The sequence below is a fragment of the Mesoplodon mirus genome (genome assembly GCF_964341445.2).
Source record: "Mesoplodon mirus genome assembly, chromosome: 3".
Classification (NCBI taxonomy): Eukaryota; Metazoa; Chordata; class Mammalia; order Artiodactyla; family Ziphiidae; genus Mesoplodon; species Mesoplodon mirus.
In genome coordinates, this window is record NC_138978.1 from 193,943,849 (window position 1) to 193,968,509 (window position 24,661).

General features: G+C 34.7%; 1 protein-coding gene across 7 annotated transcripts in view; it reads right to left on the reverse strand.

Annotated features, from left to right (window-relative positions):
* Positions 1 to 24,661, reverse strand: part of KCNT2 (potassium sodium-activated channel subfamily T member 2) — a 354,895-nt gene that overhangs the window by 252,388 nt on the left and 77,846 nt on the right. Inside the window, exon 1 of one of the 7 annotated variants that reach the window (XM_082615037.1) lies at positions 11,827 to 11,873. The exons of the other annotated variants lie outside the window; for them this stretch is intronic. Coding sequence (XP_082471163.1) covers positions 11,827 to 11,831 — 5 coding nt within the window. The 5' untranslated portion in view covers positions 11,832 to 11,873. Of the gene's footprint in view, positions 1 to 11,826; positions 11,874 to 24,661 lie in introns of those variants that run through there. 7 annotated transcript variants of the gene reach the window in all.

Sequence of the window (24,661 nt, forward strand, 5' to 3'; positions counted from 1 at the left end):
GTCTCAAACATATTTATTATAGGTTAGGATTCCAAAAAAAATAAGAAAACATTTTAATGCTTACACAAACAACAGACATAATTTCATTTTTCCTTATGTGACAAAATTTTGATAATGTAATCTATATAAATGAGATGGTTTTCTGTTTTTTTGTTTTGCAGGAGTACACAAAAGAGATAAAACTGGAGAAAAAATAATTGACATGTACTACAGAAATATTTCACTCCTAAATTCTAAGCTGCATGTTCAAGAAGACCCATGAATATTTTAAAAGCAATCTCTTAGGCCATAAAAACAAAAGAGCTTTTGTTATCAATTGCAAAGCAAGTTTTATCTGTTATACCTTCTAGAAGACTTGAATTGCTCTTTTTCTCTTATTCCTAAAGAAAATATCCTCACCCATAAACATTTTTTTCTTTTCTTTGCGTCATTTTGTCATTTACTGTCCTCTTTTTTTACTTTATATGTAAAATCACAAAAATCAACACATAAATCATGATTCTCTTTACTTGTTAATTTCTTTAGCAAGAAGCCATGAAAATTGCAACAATATCTTCTAGCAGAACACCTCTATATGCATGCCTGTGTGCATGCACACACCACTTCTCATATATGCAAACTTTCACACTCACATTCTATAAAAGTACATGCACACACATGCAGTCTCACAACTCCACTAGTATCTTGGAAAGCCATGATTGGCTCTGTTTCCCTTGTTTATCAAATGAAAATGACTTTATTTTAAATAAAGCAACTGTAACACTGACATCAAGCTAAATTAGTTCATATTTGCTATGGATACAAAAGCAAATTAGAGAGGACATATGGCTACTACACAAGTAATAAAGCAAAGGTCATGTAGATTTGCTTCCTAGAATTATCAAATTTATAAAAATATGAGTCCATTCTTCAGTTAATATCAGGAGTACAGTACTGGGTATATAATAGAGGTGAATTTTTCAACTAAAATGAGATCATCTAAAGCCTGAAGCAAAAAATGAGGGATCTGGAAAGTATTTCATTGGATGACAAGTTTAAGGAACTAGAAATGTTTAATCTAAATATGAAGAATACACACTAACAAAATGGCTGTCTTTAAATACTGAAGTGACCATCATTATTAAAATGAGATGATTCATAATATGATGCTCTATTGTATAGGATTAATTATAGAAAAATATGAGATTATGAATGATATTACCCGATTTTGAAATGTCCATCATTATAAAGTGGAGAACTCGCCAATCCATATAAATGTGCCAAAGACTAGATAAGAGCTTGCAAGTGACTGGATTTTTTTCCTGAGGTAAAAGCAATTTTGCATAGTGTGAGGTCTCTCATTAAATGACTTCAAAATTCCATTTTAATTATAATATCGTGTGAAGTAAAACTTTCTTTTTTTAATTATTTTATTTTGTTTTATTTTTTTGGCTGTGTTGGATCTTTGTTGCTGCATGCTGGCTTTCTCTAGTTGCGGCAAGCGTGGGCTAATCTTCATTGTGGTGCGTGGGCTTCTCATTGTGGCAGCTTCTCTTGTTGTGGAGCACAGGCTCTAGGTGCGTGGGCTCAGTAGTTGTGGCACATGGGCTCAGCAGTTGTGACTTGCGGGCTCTAGAGCACAGGTCCAGTAGTGGTGGCGCACGGGCTTAGTTGCCCCACTGCATGTGGGATCTTCCCGGACTAGGGCTCGAACCCGTGTCCCCTGTATTGGCCCAGGCAGATTCTTAACCACTGGGCCACCAGGGAAGCCCAAAGCTCTTAATTAATCTAGCGATCTCTCCAAGTCAGTATCACTGAGGACCATGGATGATATTAAAGCATAAATTTATACAAATGCTTTTCAAAGCTAAAATGAAAAAAAACAAACAAAAAATAATCAAAATGCTTTTTGACCCATGTCTTCTATCAGGTACAAAAAAATGTCCTTTGGGTTTACTATTTATAATATGGAGTGGATTTTTCTTTTATTTTATCCAACGGCAACTCTTTGGGAATCAAGGCCATTTAGTGTACTGTACACTTTCAGGAACTCTCCAGCACCATAAAGTTCTCTAGTACTCAGGGATTTAGGACAGTGTTTACTTTTTATCTTTCCCAATTCTTTTCATGATTTTAGTTTTTCCCTTTCCAGATTTAAATGTGCTTTTCCCTTTCCAGATTTAAATGTGCCTTTCCTTCCTTCCTTCCTCCTTTTCTTCCCTCCTTCCTTCCTTCCTCTCTTCTGATCTTCCTCTTTCCTTCTTCTCTTCCTTCCGTCTCCTCCCATCTAACTTTATCTGAATTTACCTCCATCCAGGAGGTCATTTTAGTGGACTCAAACTATATGGTTTTGAACAATACATCAGGGAAAATCTGCCCTCCTCACTCCTTAAAATGTCATTTTTCCACATGTTTATACTCAAAATAAAATTAAGATCATTTTGTCACATTTATCCCAATATAATAGTGGAAATGGGTGTATTTAATAAGAAATAAAGTGGAGTTGCAATCCTTATTAGGCCATATCTGTTCTTACTGACATATGTTACCATTGGTTAATAACATTATTTTTATGTTGGTCAACAATGCTTTATTTTTTTATTTGGGCAGATCCTATAATTTTGTTTGCTATTATAAAAGTGTTTTGTTCCAACCTTTAACTTTTGTTTTTGATACTGTAATTGACTACCATGTTGAACTCTCTCATAGGCAGTGATATTGTTCAGGTTTATTTTCTGAATTTTCTAGGCAGACAATCATGTCATCTGGAAATCTCCAATATTTGTATTCCCATTTTATTGTTCTAGTCTTATTACATTGACTAGAACTTTTTGATGAAAAAAAGAATAACCAAATAACCATGGTGTGCATTCTTAGAAGGCTTCTAGTGCTTTAGCAGTAATTATATTGTTGACCATGAGATTGCAATAAATACTTATGTTTTACTAAAACTCATAACAGGAATGAATGAATGTTGATGTTAAAAAAAAACCTGTCTTGAATCTATTAGTTGATGGTACATTTTTGTTTTTCTCTTGATTTATTGATTTGGTAAATTATTTTAATAGTTTTTCTATTAGGCAATTATTTTTTTCAATTGTGGAATAAGTTGTTTTTGTAATAGTGAACTATTCATGTAATTTACTGCTGGATTCGTTTTCCTATATTTTAGGAGCTTTTCTTCCATGCTCATAACTAAGATTGATGTGCTATTACCTTTAGATTATTCTAATATCTTCAAATACAGACTGAAAAACTTTCCAGATATTTTATTCTCTGGAACAATTTTAAGTATATAGAGATTTTTTGTATAACCATCATCAATTTGTCTTAACAGTATCAACTGCCTTAATACTGATTTAAATGTTTTATTTTTTTCCCATTTTCCATTGCTCTGGTTACTTGAATTTAGCATAAAAATTATGCAGGATCTTGTTAAAAGGCAATTTCCTCGTTTCAGTCTTAAAATTCTTGTTTACTTTCTTTAAAATACCAAAAATAATTCTGACCCAGGTTGTCAGTGCACCATTCTTTCAGAAACAGTTTTTTTTTTTTTTTCTCTCTAATAATGCCTTGGACTCTGTTTAGGGTGCCAAAGTTTTGCAGATATTCTCTTTTGGAAATTATGCTACATACAGATCATTACCAAACGAAAATTCTTCCTCTGTGTCCACTTGGTGCTTTTCCCTTCTGCCTTCCTCTGACGCTGTGATATTGGTCATGGAGTCCAGGTACCAGTTTTTCTATTATTACACTCATTCTCAAACAAGGCAATATCTACCTGGACTTTCTGGTCTAACTGGTGTTCTTCCCTTCCAATCATACCTTATGATGGTGACAGTAGCACTTCTTAGTCATATGAAGTAAGTCCATTAGACTGTAAGCTCCATGAGGTTGGGGACCATATTGTTCATTCTTATGTCTTAAGTATCTCTTAAGTTACTTGAGACCTATTAGGGACCTATTCCTGTTCAATGCCTGAATGAAGGTCCCCAGTTCTTTCTTTGGTACAAACCTTAAGGACTCTGAGTCGATAGTGTAGTGGAATAGATAAAGTCATCTTCCTTTCCTTAGGTTATAACTATTTTGAGGATGCAAAACTTGGGTTTGTGGTGAGCTGAATCCTCGTAAGCTCTTATTCCAACTTGGTCTACCTTGTGATTAACGATCATTTCCTGCAGTTTTTCTTTTCAATTTTATTAATTTGGATGTGTTTGTTTATTTGCACCATCTCCCCATGATTTAATGAACATTTAGAAAAAAATCCACTACTGTTAATTGACTTAATTTTTACAGTGTTGCTATGACTTGGGTAAGGTCACCATCAACTTTATTTTGTAGAGAAAAAACTTTAATTCATATAATTTTAGCGACTTGTCCAAATGTATAGCTAGTACTGAGACAGAATTGGGACACTGGTCTTTCTGTTACTACTTCTTGCTTCCTGCCTCCTCATCAAGTTAGTTCTTCATTATTAGGAGAGTTCTAGGTCACCTGCAAAGAGTTACAAAAGAGCACTGCAAACACCAAACCCACACAGGGGTACTGAGTAGTGTTTGTTTAATACTGCCCTTTGATTATTGGCTCTAAACCAGGTTCCTATCCATTTCCAAATATTCACTCTTAACTTCAGGTAACTAAATTATTTAACAGAGTTACCATTCAAGTGGAACCTTGTAAAAAAAATTTAAAAATAAGCCTACCATTAATTTTTCATTTTAAAAAATTAGTTTCACCAGTTCATGCTCAAGTGCTTCCAAAGGCCTTCTACCTGGCTTCCAATCTTTACTACATGCACAAAAAATAAGCTCATTTTAAATACTTTGGAGTCCCTCCTAAAGCATTTCCCAATATCTTTTTGCCCATCTTATCTTTTCATAATTATGCAAGCCTAACTTTCCCACCTCTTTTAGTTGGTAACATCTTATAAGGATGCAGAGATTAATTCTGGAGACTTTCAATAGCATTCTCTGCATTTTAAAAATAATGTCATTTTCAGAAAGGGAAACCAGCTATTATTATATGCATATGTATATATATATACATATATATACACATATATATGTGTTTTCATAGATATATGTTTTTATATAGTACATGTACATATATATGTGTTTAAATAGATATATATTTTTATATAGTGATGATAGATGATAGATAGATAGACAGATAGATAGATAGATGTAATGGTAATGAGGAAAGATCCTGGGGTGCTAATCACTCATCAATTTTCTTTCATTCTGGATAATGCTGATACCCCTCAATAATAGCATTTATGCTTTTGTCACTCCTTGGTAATCACAGCTTGCTAGTAGCTGGAAATACACAGATTTGTGGTTTCCATGGGAAAACAATTTAGAAGTCCACCCAGGAGTACTTTTTTATTCAAGTCTCTCTTCAGTTTGAAAACTCATGTCCTCATGTCAATGTTCATTTTCAGGACCTACTCTCTGTACTTCCCCATTTTTCCAAAAATAATTAAATTTAAGCAATCCCAATTTAACTTAAACCTATGCACAGGAAGCAAAATATAAAGAAATCTAGGATAAGTATTTAGCTTTATTTAGGTATAAAGATACACTTTTTTATCCTTAAATTGTGAAGAGATTTTGCTTCTTCATACCCTGGCCCAACTGCATGGTGGGGGGCAGGTCTGGATCAAGTAGGTATATATACATATGCATACAGGGTATAAAGATATATACATATATACACAAATATATGAACATGCATAAATGTAAACATACGTTCATAAAGTATAAAACTGTTAGCCACAGGAAGGCGGATAAGCTTACATAATAATGACTACAGGTAGCATGACCTCACCACAAGCCTAACGGCCTCCCAATCAAAACTCATAACAACTACAACATGTAAATCCTCTTTGCTTTTTCTGTATGCATATAAGATAAGAAGAGGATAGAAGACACCACATAATTTCTAACTCAGATTGGACTCTTGCACCAGTCATTTTAAAGCCTTGAAGGAAAAATATAACGATGCTCCCACAGCCCAGGATTGCTAGGAATGGGCCGCATGATTAAATAGCAAAGCCCAGTTTGGGAAGAAATGTGTGTGTTTGGGGGGAGGGAGCTATTGGGTCTCAAATAGTCAGGGCATGGTCAACAGATACTAGTTGTTAGTATGAAACTGGAAATTACACAAAGACTTCCATATGCAATGAAAGAAGCACCTTTTAGTTTTATTGAATTCTTTGCACCAATGTCATAAGATTTTAAATCAGTTCTGCAAGCCCTCTCCCATTCTGTACCTCAAAAGTCATAGATCAGTAATAGGCACAGCTCACTGGGGACACACATTTCTTTAGGATTTATTTTATTACTTAATATTCTTACTTAAGTAACATATATGATTTTAATAGATAAATCATACTGGGTTGAATACAGTTAAAGACATGGTCCCACAATTTGGAGAAAGAGGGGGAAACAGTCACAAATAGAATTTCACTCAATAAATATTATAATAAATCTAATGGGTTTCCTAAAGAAACTGAATTTTTCTCCACAATAGTTTGTTGGTATGTTCATTTATTTGTTTATTTTGTAGTGTAGTATAAGAGCTAAGAGGGATAAGAGCACAGACTTTGGAATCAGATGATATGCATCTGATTATCAGATTTCCTAACTTTTATTCTCTGTAAAATGTGGATATTATCTCCATTAACAGGTTATGAAAATTAAAGAAGATACTTTCTACGTGAGACAAACAACTGGACAATGGCAAATAACTTTTTTCTGGTATGTTGGTAGCTTAAAAATGTTCCTAGAATAAACACTTATAAAGTGAAAAACAAAAACTGTGGATCACTGATGCCAATTTGATGTAATTGATTCCTCCAAGATATATTTGCTTAGGAAAAATGAGGATATAAGGCAATAAATAACTTCACTGTTTACTCCAGAAAACTCCTACAGATCAATTTATTGGGGACAACAGTCCATTTACCTAGGCAAACACATCACTTATTTATAAGACATTAAGACTTGCATTGTCTTGTTACTTATTACTCATTAAGAGTTCAAAACCCTCACTTTGCTGTGTCTGCCAATGCTAAGTGACTTATCCTTTTTCACCATGAAAGATTCCCTCTGACACCACTTGAGCCCTTATTCCAAATCCTAATAAATATCTTACTTGTAACATCATCTTCTGAAGCATTGCTAATGCTTACTAACTTCAGGGAGTTTAAATAAACTTAGTTTTACTTCATTTATAAGCATCTGGTGACATATCAATTATTTAAACAACAGTATAAAGGATATTATCCTACATCTGCTGATTTATAACGTAATTATTTTTACTCAATCATAGAAGATGCAGGGCTAGATTGTCATTTTTAACACTGCATGGTACTCTTCTATATATTCCTCTATGTTAACAATGCACCATTTTTTCACAATTCTCTTATATACATAAATGGATTTTTAGTTTTGTTGGTTTATTATGAAAAAATAAGAAAAAATCATGCATTTTTCTAATAAATAATAAATATATTGTCTATATTTTTACTAAATAACATAATATCTAAATGTCAAATCAATTTAAACCTATGTATATGACAAATAACATAGCAGTAATCTAAAAATGTGTTTATTATCTTATTATAACAGTCAAATAAGTTTCTCTCAGAGTACCTTCCCAATACTTTTTCCCCAAACTGTCCAAGAAGGTAGACAATGATACAGTTAAAATGTGAAACTGTTACACTACAGAAACATTTGCTGTCAGTTTTGTCAGGAAAATTATCCAAAAGTTGGAAGTAGGCAAAAGAGATTACTAGATGTTCTTTTAATAAAATGCTGGCCTTAACTTTGTATTTTCTGTGCATTTTTACAACTGTGGAGGAACAGATCTTAGTAAGCAAAGTTGTGTCAAGTAGACACGCAAAGAATCTCCACCCAACAAAAGGGAAAGCTCCAAAGGTTAATGCACATGGCCCCATAGGACTTCTGGAGGTGGGGCTGCTAACCCAACCACCTTATTTTGACATTGCCTGGAAACACCTAGCTTCTTCAATACTCGACCAGTTTTAAATTAGTACTGTTTCCCTCCTTAATCAATGAGTTGAATATAAGTTTTGACAAGTTTTCATTTCATATTTGGATGAGGGATATGATCTTTTAACCTTTTGAAAATTGTACTCTAACAGTACCTCCTCTAATAAGGGCTTCTTATTAATTACTGGCATAATTTAAGTTGTCCCAAATGCTTTGGAAAACAATTTGGTATTTATATTATAAAATAAACCAAAGGTTCTATAAAATTCCAATCAAACTCACATAGGCAATGTTGTGGAACTTGATAAGCTGATTCTATAGAGGGTGAAAGATTAAACTAAATAAGACATTTGTGAAGAAGAATAAAGAGTAGATATTTTCCCTACCTGATATCAAGACTTATGATCCTACAGTAACTAAAAGATTATAAGTATCGCACAGAGAAAGAAAAATTGATTAGTGGAATAAAACAGTCAAGAAATTGACTCATGCATATATTGAATATTATTATGTAGCAAAAAGAGTATGACAGGTCAATAGGAAAAAGAGGAACTTCCAATAAATTGATTTTTTAAATCGTTATCCAAATAGGAAAAAAAATGAAATTGGACCCCCATCTCACACCATATGGATTAAATCACCTTTACATAGATTAAGGAAACTTTTAAACTCTTATTAAAAAATAATGGTAAATACTTTTTTTGACATTTGAATAGTCAAACAGTACTTTAGATAGAAAAAGAAAAAAAAAAGAAAATTATAAAAGAGGTTTTGCCTGGAAACATAGTATAAACCAATAAATAACTGATGGGCTCAGGAAATTCCCACAGCTCAATTTATAAGTTTTAAATTTAAATTTTAAAGGCAGTGGAAAGCAAGCTCACAACTAGGAGAAGATATGTGGATGCAAAACCAGTAAAAGTTAAAAATCAAAAGTATATAAAGAATTCCTAAATCACTAAGAAAATAAACATGTAGCCAAAAGATGTGAAATGGCATCTAACATAAGAGGAACTATATTGGCTAATAAACCAAGGAGGAAATGTTCAACCTTATCACTACTCAGGAAAATGCAAAAAAAGAGTCTATTGAGATAATATTTTATATCCATTTAATTGGAAAAAATCAAGAAGCATAATAATGCCAAATGTGAGAAGGTAAATCAAAGGATTTCTTAATTGTGGATGGAGTATAAATTGGTGCAATCACTTTTGTAAACAATTTGGTGTTATCTAATAAAATTGAATATTCACATATTTACAATTCAACCATTCCACTCCTAGATAAATGCCAGAGAGAAACTTACACACATGCATGAGGATGCATGTACAAGAATGTTCCAAAAAACACTGTTCATGAAAGCACAGAGAAAAATCAGAAGTAACTCAAATATCCACTTTCAGGGAAATAGGCAAATCTGGTATATTTTTACAATGGAGTATTGCAGTAAAAATTAATGAAGTATGCAATAATATGAATGGATCTTGGTAACCAGATGTTGAATGAAAGATGCAAGTCTGAGACGACTACATGTAGCATGGTGCCCACTTTGTCAAGTTCAAGAGTATCTAAAACCAAACAATAACTTGTTTAGGGATACACATAACATCTGTTAAACTATATTTGTTAAAAGGAAAAGAAAAGCCAAAATAAGGAGAGTGATGACCTCCAGGAGGGAGCAGGGAAGAGAGTGGAGGAATGCAGAGCTAGTTGTAAGTTATTAATAAAGTATTAGTTCTTTGAGTATCCATAGGTGTATATATATATATATATATATATATATATATATATATATATATAAAGAAATTATGAATAAATGAAGGAAAGAATGAATAAATGAATTAAATGAGAGTGTGTCCATAGCAAAATATGGGGTGTTACACAAACTAAAAATTACAACTAAACTAATTCTGGGAATACAAAAAAATTCTTAAATACGTTATATTTATAAAAACTGGGGGTGAGAGGAACTCTGGGGTGCTACGTGAGAAATAATTTCCATACTCTACCAAAAAAGTAGATGATTCAAATCTATAACACAAGAAGGAATTTGTTATGGAGTCAGAGTGAATAGGGTTGGCAAGATTGGATGGAAGGAGAGAGACACACCCAAGGTCTTTTCTGATATAAGAAATGGCAGGTACAAAGGGAAAAAGAAATGTGAGAAAAAATATAGTACAGTTATGGAATCAAAAGGAGTTAAAATGGCTAGAGCACAGGAAGTGTATCAGGTAATAGCAATTCTGGAAAGCAGAGAGGTAGAAAAGAAGCCAGATAATTAAAAGAACTTGAATAGAAGCCAAGAAATATGTTAATAAACAGTGACAATACCATGGAGGAACTACTTATTGAAAATACCCAAGCACTCCACTGAACACACAGATGTATTACCTCATTTAATTCTCAAGACATACCCTTAATGGGTACTATTACTATTTCCATTTTACAGATTAAGAGACAGAGGCATTTGCCCCAAATCACACAAATCCTAAATGGTGGACATAGCATTCACAACCAGGCAGGCTAACTCCCATACGCCTAGGCCTGAAGATATATGAGCTTTAACCAAGAAAAAAAAATAGTGGTATATAAATCAAATTTGCTTTTCTTTTTGCTATTTTTTACTGAGATATAATGGACATGTAACCTTATATTAGTTTCAGGGGTACAACCTAATGATTTGATATTTGTGTACACAGTGAATTGATCACCACAATCTAGTTAACATCCATCACCACATGCAGTTACAACTTTTTGTGTGTGATGAGAACTTTTAAGATCTACTATCTTAGCAACTGTCAAATATGCTATACAATATTTTAATTTACAGTCACCATGTTGTACATTACATGCCCAGGACATTTATTTTATAGCTGGAGGTCTGTACTTTGACCATCTTCATCCCAAATTTACTCTTTATTTTTTAAGTTATTGTATTTTTTTCTGATTACAAAATATAGTAAAACGGATTATAAAATATACAACAATAGCTGATAGACATTTTTGGAATTTATTGGATTAAATTTTATTTACACAAGAAATACTGCCTAACAATTTCACCTTCAACTATTTTAGTTTAGTAAATAAATATTATTCCTAAGACTGTATCATGATTAAGTACCATATAACTGAATTTGGTAGACATGGAATTTTGGCTCCCAGACACCTCTCTTTCAATGATAGCTGGATAATTGCTAGCTCTGAGCTGCTACAGGCTCTGCCTCGGTTGCAATGAGCCAGCCTACCTGAGATCACACCTTTCACAACCCAAATTCCTATCAGGGTCTGCTTCCAGAGAATCCAATCAGAGACACTGGCAATTACTTTAGATAGATTGTCTGTGAGTTTAATGGCAATTCAAATTGATCAAAAAGCAAGCAACTGATTGTGATTAAATTGGCAACATATAGATAATAACAAACTGTTTTATCACAAAAAAAGACTTCAAAGCAACTCAGGATTTTGCTTCTGACAATATGGTAAAACATATTCCATAAACTCTTCCCAAATGAAATACCTTGAGAAGTTAAATAAATTATTAAATGCACACACACACATACACACACACACACACACACACACACCACACACCACTTTTTTAACGTGTATATCTTAGCTAGTAGGAAAGTAAGGGAAATCCTTAGAAGCCAGAAAAGACAAGAAATTAAGAAACCAGAGATATAAGTTAGCATTAAGTCTGTTCACCCTGGTGCTTTCTGCCAATTTTTGATGATATGGAGTTTCTATTTTGACAGACAGGAGACCTGGCAAAGAAATCTCCCACAGAAATCCCCTAGAAAGAACCAGGGTTATTGAAAAGGTAACGTACATCATCCGTGCATGAACTAAGGAAAATTCCTTATAGCAGAAGAAGATGTGAATGCACTTAGCCGTCTTGGCCATGCATTGATCCATATTGAAAGAAATAAAGAGACACTGAGACTTGCTGTATTCATTTTCTAGAGCTGCCATTACAAAATACATGGGCGACTTAAACAACAGAAATTAATTTTCTCATAGTTCTGGAGACTGGAAATCCAAGATCAAGGTGCCAGCGGGTTGATTTCTCCTGAGGCCTTTCTCCTTGGCTGGCAGAGGGCACCTTCTGACTGTGTCCTCATGGGATCTTCCCTCTGAGTTCAAGCATCCGTGGTGTCTCTGTGTGAGCAAATTTCCCCTTTTTACAAGGACACCAGTCAGATTGGATTAGGGCCCATCCTGATGGCCTCATTTTAACTTAATTACCCTTTAAAGGCCCTGTCTCCAAATACAGTCACGTTCTGAGGTACTGAGGATTAGGGCTTCAACATAATGAATGTTGTGGGGCACAATTCAGCCCATAACACTTACAAACAATAAACCTAAAATCATTGGCTCCAATTCCTCACCTCTTCTTCTTTCTTAAGCCTATTCCACTTCTCCACCAAATCAGCAATCATCAAGGTCACCAGTGACCTCTACGTGGCACGATGCAGAAATCAGGTCATCTTACCTATCCTATGAGCATTGGGCATAGTCGATCCCTTCCACATCCTTGAATCCCTTTCTTCACTCTATTCTTTTGGTTTTCTTCCACCTTACAGTTTACTCCTCCTGGGTATCCTTGGCTCATTCATTCCCTTCTGTCCTTAAAATCCATCCTTTTGCAGCTATACTCAAAGAGTAATGAATCTCTATGCCCAAGCTTGCCAAATTTATATATCCCGCCCACTCCTCTCTCCTAAACTCATACATTCAAATTCAACTGCCTACTCAACTTTTCTACTGGGGTCTCTAGCGGATGTCTCCAACTTGGCATAACCAAGACCTAAATTTCTGATTTTTTTCCCTGAAATCTTCTCCCAATCTGAGCTGATGTTAAATCCATGCTTCTGGTGGTACACACAAAAGTCATGTAGTTATACCCCAATCCTCTTTTCACTTGAGCACATATTAATATTATTCTCCAGAGTTCTTTGAGCAGTACAAATCTTTTAGCAGAATAAGAAAGAAGAAACTTAAAAAAAAAACGCTTATAATCAACATGTTTGGTCAAAACCAGCTTGCAAGAATGACCTAAAGGTATTTAAACCTGCCTGCAGGTTAAAATTGATTTTCAAGGCAAGATATAGAAAAACAAAGTGAAACAAAACTTCAAGTGATAAATACAAATATTGAACCCAAATGGAAACTTCATCCATGTATCAATCTAGAAAAATAGGTGCAAAATATGTCACATCACTGAAAGAACTGTGATGTGCAAAGTCTTCTATTCTGAGGCATGACCTTTAATTAGATACCACTGCAAAAAACGCCAGATTAGATACCTAAGGACGTATAGAGACACAGGGGGAAGTATTGGAAAGGAAATAACCACCCAATTTCTTCTTCCCATCACCTTATTGTGTCTGAGAAAGGAGATACTCTGATCTGCCTGCTAATTTTCCCTATGCTATCCCCTCGCTCTCCCCAATTAATTCCAATTCTATCATCCAGAGTTCTATAAAAATTCAGGATTAGTTTGAGGATAAAATTTGTCATCGCACAGTTTCTTAAAGCCTCATTAAATCGCAAGCCCCACTAGAGCGAAACTTATCAGCTTTTGCTTATAACTGTTTGCCCAGGGCCTAGAATATAGTGGATGTTCACTAATATATATGGAATGCAAAATTATTTGGCAGTAGTTGCTTCTGACACCACGTTAGCATCCAAAGTTGACAACTATCAGCATGCAGAGGCTGGCAATCTGTGGCTACTGCCATCTGGCATCTATGCTGGGCAACAAGAACTCCCAAGTTACCTTGCTCTAAAAGGAAGAACACATTTGTCAGTTTGCAAATGCATGCTTCTGATTTGCTGTGGATAATATGGGTACTCTAGCATGCCATAGTCACTCTTTACTTTCTCAACCAGACTTAATTATCATACGGGTTACCGGGCTTTTAAATTTGTGGGTCCACTACTTTTCAATAAAAATATATTCAGCTGGATCTTAAGAAAAATGAACAACTCAAACTAATTAAGCTTTCTTTTGCCTTCCTTCTCGGCCTTGCTCTGCTTCCTTCAGGTCTCATTTCAGATGCCACCCGAACCTCCTTCCTCACCAAAGTCTTTAAGTGACACACATGTATTTTTGCTTAGCGCATTCAATTCCTTTGACCATAGTGCTTATTATAATGTATCAGAATGAGCTTTTTAAAAGTGTCCATCCATCAAATAAACCTTACAGAGCACAAACCTAGTTCTATGGCATAGAACACAGAAATGTAAAAGAAGGGAAAAGTTAACTTTTAAACAATATTTACATAATTAGAAAGTTGGTACATTTACATTTTGAAAGTATATACCCTCCTTGAGCAAAGCAGACACAGCTTAGCTTAGTGCTTTGCAAGAATAAAGAGCAAAAATAGACTGAAATAGACAGGAAGCTACCAAGTACCAGATGGAATGCATCATTAATAACATCGAACTATAAGCCTCATCAAGAGTTGATTTGAGGGCATGTTTCTTGCTGTGTGTCCCTCCAAAGCTGCTAGTAATGGCTTTGCTTGGCTCTAAAATTGTGAGCACAGGAACTGTGTCTATTTTGTTCATTTTGATTGTGTTCTCAGAAGCTAGCACAGTGCCAGGTACACATAATAGGTACTCAATATACTTGCTGAGTGTTGAATGAATTTTGCTCTAAAAGTTTGCTTTTTGCTCATTACTATTTACATTCTTATCTGCCAAATCATATTGTCAATTTAAAATCTCTTCTGAAGATGTTTCTAATTTTCCATCATCTTTCCTTTACACATTCTGATGTGGAGTCATATTTGAAATTTCCACCCAGTATTTCCTTCAACCTTCACTCCTCAATATTTTCTTCTCTGTGGGAGAAGTACTATTGAAAATACATATATTTTTCTTTCTGATACTTTCAGAATAACTATTGCACTTCACCAAAATTACTGATAAAACGTGGCTAAAAATGTGTACCACGTGAACATTGACTTATATATTTACTTAAATATTTAAATAAGTACATGTACAGTATTTGAATAGTAATTTACATATTTAAATAACAGTGGCATCTCTATATGTATATAAAAATATAATATAGTTGATTTCCATTGATTTATTTCTGTTGGATATTTTTCTTTTACATATTAATAAATCATTAAATTCCAAAAGTATCACTTTGGTAATTCTGCCAAAACGTGGCTTTTAGAATCGTGAAACTATTTGCCCCTGAAATGAAACATGTAAGATATCTCTCAGATCAAATAAGTCTGAATTACAATCATCAGTTTTTAAGAGGGAAACAAAAATGAATAGAGCTCATCTCAAAGAGCAAATGAAACAAAGCCACAATAGATGGCAGAATCCATCCTAGAGGGATGGATTGAACCTCTTGTCAGAACCCAAGTCTCTGGTTTAGGGAAACTGAAAAATATGTTTTAAAGTACTAAAAAAGTTGGGGAAAATTCTGGGTCCTGGCTCACCATCATTGATAATATTCATGGAAAGGAACTATGAAGATGGTTGTAAAGCATTTGTAGCATTTTTGAGATGAAGGCAATTTTACTAGCAACCACAGCTATGGGTATAACTACAGCATGACCCTTTCAAGGATCCTGAGGTTTGTCACCAGAACTCAGAAAGCTGCTACCTCACATTCTAATCCCTATTAAGAAAGCTTCCAACTCTACATATCATTACAAGGCTTTTAGTTTTCTGTTAAAAGGTAGTCATTCTACACTATAAAATAGATGATAAGCTCAAGAATACTAATACCATGCAAACTTGCTTACCACTCCAGTATTTATGAAAATATGAATATTTCATTTTTACATTTATAAAAGTTGAGCAAGCACTGGCTCACCATTAACAAGGAAGGTGTTCCTTAGAATTAGAAAAAAGTTGAAGTGAAATTAAAGCCTGATTATAGATACATCGTGTGAAAATAATTGAGATTCAATTGTAATGGAATTTTTCTTCTTAATAATGGAATCATATTTTCCCTCATTTAAAGATAAATGGAAATGCCAAGAATATGTGTCATTTTGTCTAACAACCAAAGAATATAAAGATCTCTATAATTATATTTAACAATATGTTTATGCAGAAAGAATCTCTACTTGGTAATTCCATTTCAAACTAGCTTTCACTTATTCCATGCATATCTGGCAATTCTACCCTTTTTTTTCTTATTAAACTTGTTTGTAAATGTACTTGGTATTAATTCATGTACACAAAAGTTAAAATTAAAGTGAAAAGATTAATTTTATTGTCCATAAATGTTATAGGTCTCTTATATACAGATGCTGAAAGATACTACATATGCGAAAAGTATTATTAATAGAGATGCCAGGAGTTTCTGATGAAGAACAGATTTACATATACCAAAACAATGTTATAATTTACACAGAGTCAGTAAAATCTGCAGTAATGAAGTTACTGAATCTTACATGTTTATGCTTTGACTAAAAAAACTTGCAGATGCCTGAATTGACTATATTATTTGATATGTGTTATATCACCTAAGACTTCAGTTTGCATTTGAGGAAACAAACCTATTCAAACTATTTTAAATTAAAAAGGAATTTAAGGGCTTCCCTGGTGGCGCAGTGGTTGAGAGTCCACCTGCCGATGCAGGGGACGCGGGTTTGTGCCCCGGTCCGGGAAGATCCCACATGCCGCGGAGCAGTTGGGCCAGTGAGCCATGGCCGCTGAGCCTGCGCGTCCGGAGCCTGTGCTCCGCAACGGGAGAGACCACAACAGTGAGAGGCCCGCATACCACAAAAAAATAAATAAATAAATAAAAGGAATTTAAACTCATTCATAATTGAAAAGTGCCAGCCTGGGATTTACTGACGGAATGGCTTGAAGCAGGAGCTCATCAATTTCACTGACTTTATTTTTCTCCATCTGCCAGTTTCATTTCCCTTACTTTATCCTGAAACGGATTTTCCTTTATGGTAATTAGATCTCTACAACTGCTTCAGAAATTGCATCTGTTCATGTGAAGTGCAGAGAAAAAGAAGCAAGTCTTTACTAGAATCTCACTGACCACAGGGTGTCAGTGGATCTGATTGTGTCATATATCCATCCCTAAATTAAACACTGAGGTCAGGGGATGAAGTTCTCTGATTGGCTTAGCCTTGGCCATATTCTTCGGCCTCAAATCTGGAGCTTAATTAGGGGTGGGGTGGAGGGAGGAAGGCACTAAAGCCCACGGACTGAGATGGAGGAATAGGTGGTTTTCCAGAGAGAAATCAAGAATCAAGATCAAAAATGAGCAACTGGATGCCAGTGGTATAAAATAACTAAAGAGGCAATATGATGTATGATATGATGCAAATTATACGATGTAAAACAATGCAGTTCATATTAAAATCACACATAATCAGATTTATTTTCAGTGCTAAGCAAGATCTTCATGTTCCTATATCTTAAATATCGTTATCATAAATAATATTGAAAAATGACATTAGAAGTTCATTAGGACATTTCTACCTTGAATTTAGTATCTGGGGTATCAGCTTATTGAGGCAGTTCCTAGTTATCAAAATTTCATTTTGCATACATCTCTAGCTACAAGTAGATAGGAAAATCAAATTAGATATAATTTTGTGTTAAACTGTCCCCTAGCTTAGAGAAAATTAAGTTAAATAAAGTGCCAGGTTTCAACTTTTATAAATACAGGGAGTGTTTTGTTATATAATCTTCAGTTTTTACATCTATTTTATATTGTTATGACTGGAGTAGAGAAAGGGAAGGAAGGTGATCATGAAAAGGTGTCAGGGTTTCATAAGCCACATTAAGGAGTTTGAAATTGGACTTTAAAGGTAACGGGGAGCCATTTAGATAGAGAATTATTTGTTATGTCTGTGGTTTTTGATAGTTCTAATCAGTATAGACATTGCATTTAAAGGGTCAAGGTTAAATATGAGGAAACCCCAGTAGTCCAGGAAAAAGGTGATGTTAAGTACATTTAAAAATGAACACTTATTTAGGGCTAGAAATAAGACAATTTGGCGATTTGTTGTATATCAAGGTCCCTGTGGAGAAAAGAAGTCAAATTTGACTCCCAGATTTCTACCTCAAGCATCTGATTAGATGTGGGTGTCATTTAACAGGAAAGCAAATATCAGAAAAGTGATATTTCAGTGATTTTTAGTTGTTGGAAAATAGCTAGTGAAGAGATAGAAAATGACAAAATCAACATTCTCAGTAGTTTCACGGTCATTTGTGGATTTTTCACAAAGCAGCAAAAAATGTGAGTCTTTAGGGCGAGTTTCCAGCTGAGGTTGAACAAGATGTTCTAACTCCTTATATATATATAGATAGATATAGATATAGATATAGATAGATATAGATATAGATATATAACTTCTCTTACTTTGAACAAGTGCCTTTTCTATGGTCTATTTAGTGTCATGTTTTTTGTATTTTGTGTGCTTTTTGTTGGTGATTTCACTGTTCAAAATAACCCTCCAGCCACAATGCTGAAGTACTGTCTGGGTTCCTAGATGCCAGGCTGTGATGTACCTTATGGAGAAAATATGTTTGTTAGATAAGCTTCATTCAAGAATAAGTTAGTGTTATTGGCTGTGAGTTCAATGTTCCTTCAGAAAAAGGAAGTTCACCGATCTGTATGTGAGCCTGCTCTGGAAAATGTCTAATTGAGATCTATAGTGTATGATGAAGCTACGGAAAAGTTGGAAAACTGGCTAAATGTGTGGATTCATGAGATGTGGACAATGAGATGTTCACACATGCATACATGTATACAAATTATATATACAGTTAATAACCCTTAAACAATGCGGGGGTTAGAGATCAGTCAAAAATTCACTTGTAACTTTACAGTCGGCCCTCTGTATCCTTGAACTTAACCAACTACAGACCACATACTACTGTAATTTTTACCATTTAAAAAAATCCACATACAAGTGGACCCACACAGTTCAATCCTGTGTTGTTCAGGGTCAACTGTATATATATTATATAAACAAGGATATAATATGAAGTTATCACTTGTACTAATCCTTGATCAGGACCTACCTTGTAGTTATACTTGGATAGTATAATGTATTCTTGTCTGTTCTTCAAATGTTACCAACACAAAGGTACTAACTGCCTTACACATTTTTACATTCCCCACAGTGTGTTGGTTCTACAGTATACCCCTCAAAATTTCCTGTTGAAGAAACAAAGGGTTTTTTGAAATGGCAAATTATCGTTTATTCATTTTAATGGGAATGGAAAAGGTAGACCTCAGAGCATTTATGAGCCATTTATTAGCTTCAGTAATTTGCCTTTTGTTATCAAAGTATAAGGTTTTACTACCACAAAGGCTGAAAGTACACACACAGGAATCTATCACACGAAAATAAAGTTGGTTAAAATTAACTAAAATGGGGCCTCCCTGGTGGCGCAGTGGTTGAGAGTCCGCCTGCCGATGCAGGGGATACGGGTTCGTGCCCCGGTCTGGGAGGATCCCATATGCCGCGGAGCGGCTGGGCCCGTGAGCCATGGCCGCTGGGCCTGCGCGTCCGGAGCCTGTGCTCCGCAACGGGGGAGGCCACAACAGTGGGAGGCCCGCATACCGCAAAAAAAAAAAAAAAAAAAAAAAAAAATTAACTAAAATGTGTTCCGAATTATTCACACATAATGACACTTTACTAGCAAAACAGGGTGACCTAAAATCAATGGTATTAATAATCTAACAAATTTCCCCAAAATGAGGCCGTTATCTTTACAATTTCAAGTACTTTAAAAGCTGCTTGAATTTTTTCATGGGGAAGAATATTAATAGGAAACCATTATTCTGCTTATAAATCACCATGTGTCCTTTGAAAGTGGCATATATTTCTAGCATATGAAGGATATATGCTTAATAACTCAGAATCTTTCATTTAAATAAAAAAGTAAAGTTGCAATTTGAAAAGTTTCCATTACTTTAAATAATTTAATGTGAAACAAAGTTCCTGATGCACATGAAGGAACATAATTCATATAAAGAAATATGCGAAGCTTCAAGTTGAATTCATTTCTCACTGTAATCTGCAGATGTTCAAATGATTTTTTAATTTGTTTAGTTCAGCAGTTGCCATGAAAAGATCCAATCTGTAGGTCAAGAAACTATTCAAGAAACCTGTTTTTACACTTATGCATCTTCAACAATTATATAGCTCAAGCACTTTGTCCTAAATATGTGCAAGGCAAGTTCATAAATATGGGTAAAAGGAAACAGAAGGAAAAAACAATCCCAAATGACTAATATGAGCAAGACGAAAAAATTTTCATCACCAATAAAAATTTTCATCTCCAAAATGTACTTGTATTAGATTAATCACAAATACCATCTTAATATATGTCTGCTATATGCTAAGAATGTATTTTTTATTAATTTTTATTGTTGTATACAACTAATGTACAACATTAAGCTAGTTCAGGTGTACTACATAATGATTTGACATTTGCATACATTATGAAATGATCACCAGGATAGGTATAGTAACCATCTTTCACCACATAATGTTATTACAATATATGACCATATTCCTTATGTTATATATTATATCCCTGTGACTTACTTATTATAAAACTTGAGGCTTGTACCTTCTAACCCCTTCACCTATTTTGCCCACCACTCTCCATTCTGGCACCCACTGGTTTCTTCTCTGCATCTCTGAGTCTGTTTTCACTTTGTTTTGCTTATTTCTTTTGGTTTTTAGATTCCACATATAAGCGAGTTTGTGTTGTCTTTCACTGTCTGACTTATCTCACTCAGCATGATACCCTAGTCACAAAAAGATTTCTCCTTTTTTATGGCTGAGTTACATTTTATTGTGTGTGTGTATATATATACATATACATATATATACACACACACACACACACACACACACATACATACATATATATCACCTTTTCTTTATCCATTCATCTATCAATGGACACTTAGGTTGCTTCCATATCTTGCCCATTGTGAATAATGCTGCAATGAACATTGGAGTGTATACATCTTTTTGAATTCGTTTTTTTTTTTTTTTTTTTTTCTTTTTGCGGTATGCGGGCCTCTCACTGTTGTGGCCTCTCCCGTTGCGGAGCACAGGCTCCGGACGCGCAGGCCCAGCGGCCATGGCTCACGGGCCCAGCCGCTCCGCAGCATATGGGATCCTCCCAGACCGGGGCACGAACCCGTATCCCCTGCATCGGCAGGCGGACTCTCAACCACTGCGCCACAAGGGAGGCCCTGAATTAGTTTTTTTTTTTTTTTTCTTCAGGTAAATACCCAGAATTGAAAGTGCTGGATCATAGGGTATTTCTATTTTTAATTTTTTGAGGACTCTCCATACTGCTTTCCATAGTAACTTCACAAATTTACATGCTCACCAATAGTACACTAGTGTTCCCTTTTCTCCACATTTTCATCAACATTTTTTATTGGTAGTCTTTTTGATGATAGCCATTCTGTCAGATGTGAGGTGGTATCTTATTGTGGTTTTGATTTGTATTTCCCTGATTAGTGATGCTGAGCATCTTATCAGTTACCTGTTGGCCATTTGTAAGTCTTCATTGAAAAAATGTCTATTTAGGTCTTCTGCCCACTTTTTAATCAGGTTATTTGCATTTTTGTATGAGTTCTTTGTATATTTTCGATATTAACCCCTTTATTGGATATATGGTTTGCAAATATCTTCTCCTATTCAACAGGCAGCCTTTCTGTCTTGTTGATAGTTTCCTTCACTGTCCCAAAGCTTTTCAATTTGATGTAGTCTCATTTGTTTATTTTTGTTTCCTTTGCCTGAGGAGACAGATCCAAAAAAATATTCCTAAGACTGAAGTCACAGTGCACTGCCTTTGTTTTCTTCTAGAAGCTTTATGATTTCAAGTCTTACATTTAAGTCTTTAATCGGTTTTGAGTTTATTTTTTTTATATAGTGTGAGAAAGTATTGTGTTGGCCAAAAAGTTTGTTCGGGTTTTCTGTAACATCTTATGGAAAACCCAAACAAACTTTTTGGCCAACCCAATAGTTCAGCTTGATTCTTCACAGTAGCTGTCTAGTTTTCTCAACATCATTTATTGAAGAGGCTCTTTTTTTCTCATTGTATATTCTTGCCTCCTTTATTATGGGTCAATTGAACACATAAGTGTGGTTTTACTTCTGGGCTCTCCACTCTGTTCCACTGATTTATGTGTCTGTTTTTGTGACAGCATCACACTACTTTGATTACTGTAGCTTTGCAGTATAATTTAAAATCAGGGAGTGTGATACCTCCAGCTTTGTTCTTTTCTCTCAAGATTGTTTTGGATATTCGGGGTCTTGTGTGTTTCTATACAAACTTTAGAATTATTTGTTCAAGTTCTGTGAAAAACGCCATTGTATTTTGATAGGGAATGCACTGAATCTGTCTTGGGTAGTATAGTCATATTAATACTAATTCTTCCAGTCCATGAGTACGTATATCCATTTGTGTTGTCTTCAATTTCTTTCAACAGCATCTCATAGTTTTCCAAGTACAGATGTTTTACCTCCTTGGTTAGATTTAGTTCTAGGCATTTTATTCTTTCTGGTGCAATTGTAGATGGGATTTTCTTAATTTTTTCCTGATAGTTTGTCATTAGCATATAGAAACTCGACAGATTTCTGTATACTAACTTTGTATCCTGCAAATTTACTGAATTCATCAGTGAGCTCTAATAATCTTGGGTGGAGTCTTTAGCTCTAGGTATTTCTACATATAGAATCAAGTCATCTGCAAAGACAGTTTTACTTCTTCCGTTCCAATTTGGATTCCTTTTATTTTTTTTTTCTTTATTGATTGCTGTGGTTAGGACTTCTAAAACTATATTGAGTAAAATTGGTGAGAGTGAGCATCCATGTCTTGCTCCTGATCTTAGAGAAAATGCTTTCAGTTTTCACCATTGAGTATGATGTTAGCTGTGGGTTTGTCATATACAGCCTTTATTATGTTGAAGTCTATTCCCTCTGTGCCCTCTATACTTTGTTGAGAATTTTTATCATAAATAGACATTGAATGTTGTCAAAAGCTTTTCTTCATCTATTAAGATGATCATAAAATTTTTATACTTCAATTTGTTAGTGTAGTGTATTAGGTTGATTGACTTGCAGATATTGAAACATTCTTACATCACGAGAGGAAATCTCACGTGGTGAGAGTTTATGATCCTTTTAATGTATTGTTGAATTTGGTTTGCTAATATGGATTGAGGATTTTTGCATCTATGTCTATCAGAGTTATTGGGTTATAATTTTCTTTTTTTGTGGTGTCTTTTCTGGTTTTGGTATCAGGGTGGAGCTGGCCTTGTACAATGAGCTTGGAAGCCTTCTTTCCACTTCAATTTTTGGAACAGTTTGAGAAGGATAGGTGTTAACTCTTGTTTAAATGTTTGGTAGAATTCACCTGGGAAGCCATCTGGTCCTGGACTTATGTTTGTTGGGAGTTTTTAAATTATTGACTCAATTCCATTCCTGGTAATATCTGTTCAAGTTTTCTATCTGTTCATGACTCAGTTTTGGACGATTGTATATTTCTAGGAATTTATCCATTTCTTCTAAGTTGTCCATTTTATTAGTGTATAATTGTTCATAGTAACTTCTTAGGATCCTCTGTATTTCTGTGGTGTCAGTCATAACTTGTCTTCTTTCATTTATGATTTTACAGATTTGGACCATGTCTCCTTTTTTCTTGATGAGTCTGGCTAAAAGTTTATCAACTTTATCTCTTCAAAGACTAAGTTTTCTACTTTTTTTTTAAACTCTCTATTTCATTTACTTCTGTTCTGATCTTTATTCTGTCTTTCTACTAACTCTGGGTTTACTTTGTTCTTCTATTTCCAGTTTGTTTAAGGTTGGATTATTTATTTGAGATTTTTCTTGTTTCCTGAGGTAGGCTTGTATCACTATAAATTTCCCTCTTAGAACTGCTTTTGCTTCATGCCATAGATTTTGAACCAGTGTATTTCTGTTTCTGTTTGTCTCCAGGTATTTTTTAAATTTCCTCTTTGATTTCTTCAGTGAACCACAGGTTGTTTAGTAGCATATTGTTGACCCTCCATGTGTTTGTATTTTTTGTAGTTCTTCTAGTAGTTGATTTCTAGTCTTAGACTATTGTGGTTGCCAAAGATATTGGATATGATTTCAATCTTAATAAATTTATCAATACTTGTTTTGTGTCCCAGTATGTGATCTATCCTGGAGAATGTTCCATGTGTATTTGAAAAGAGTGTTCATTCTGCTGCTTTTGGATAGAATGTTCTATAAAAACCTATTAAGTCCAACTGTTCTAACATCATTTACTGCCAGTGTTTCCTTATTAATTCTGTCTGGATACTCTGTCCATTGATGTAAGTAGGGTGTTAAAGTTCCCTACTATTATTGTGTCACTGTCAATTTCTCCCTTCATGTTTGGTCCCAGAGGTCTCTTAAATTATCCTCATTTTTAAAAATTCTATTTTTGGGCTTCCCTGGTGGCACAGTGGTTGAGAGTCCACCTGCTGATGCAGGGGACACAGGTTCGTGCCCCGGTCCGGGAAGAGACCACATGCCGCAGAGCATCTAGGCCTGTGAGCCACGGCCACTGAGCCTGCACGTCCAGAGCCTGTGCTCCACAACAGGAGAGGCCACAAGAGTGAGAGGTCCATGTACCGCAAAAACAAACAAACAAAA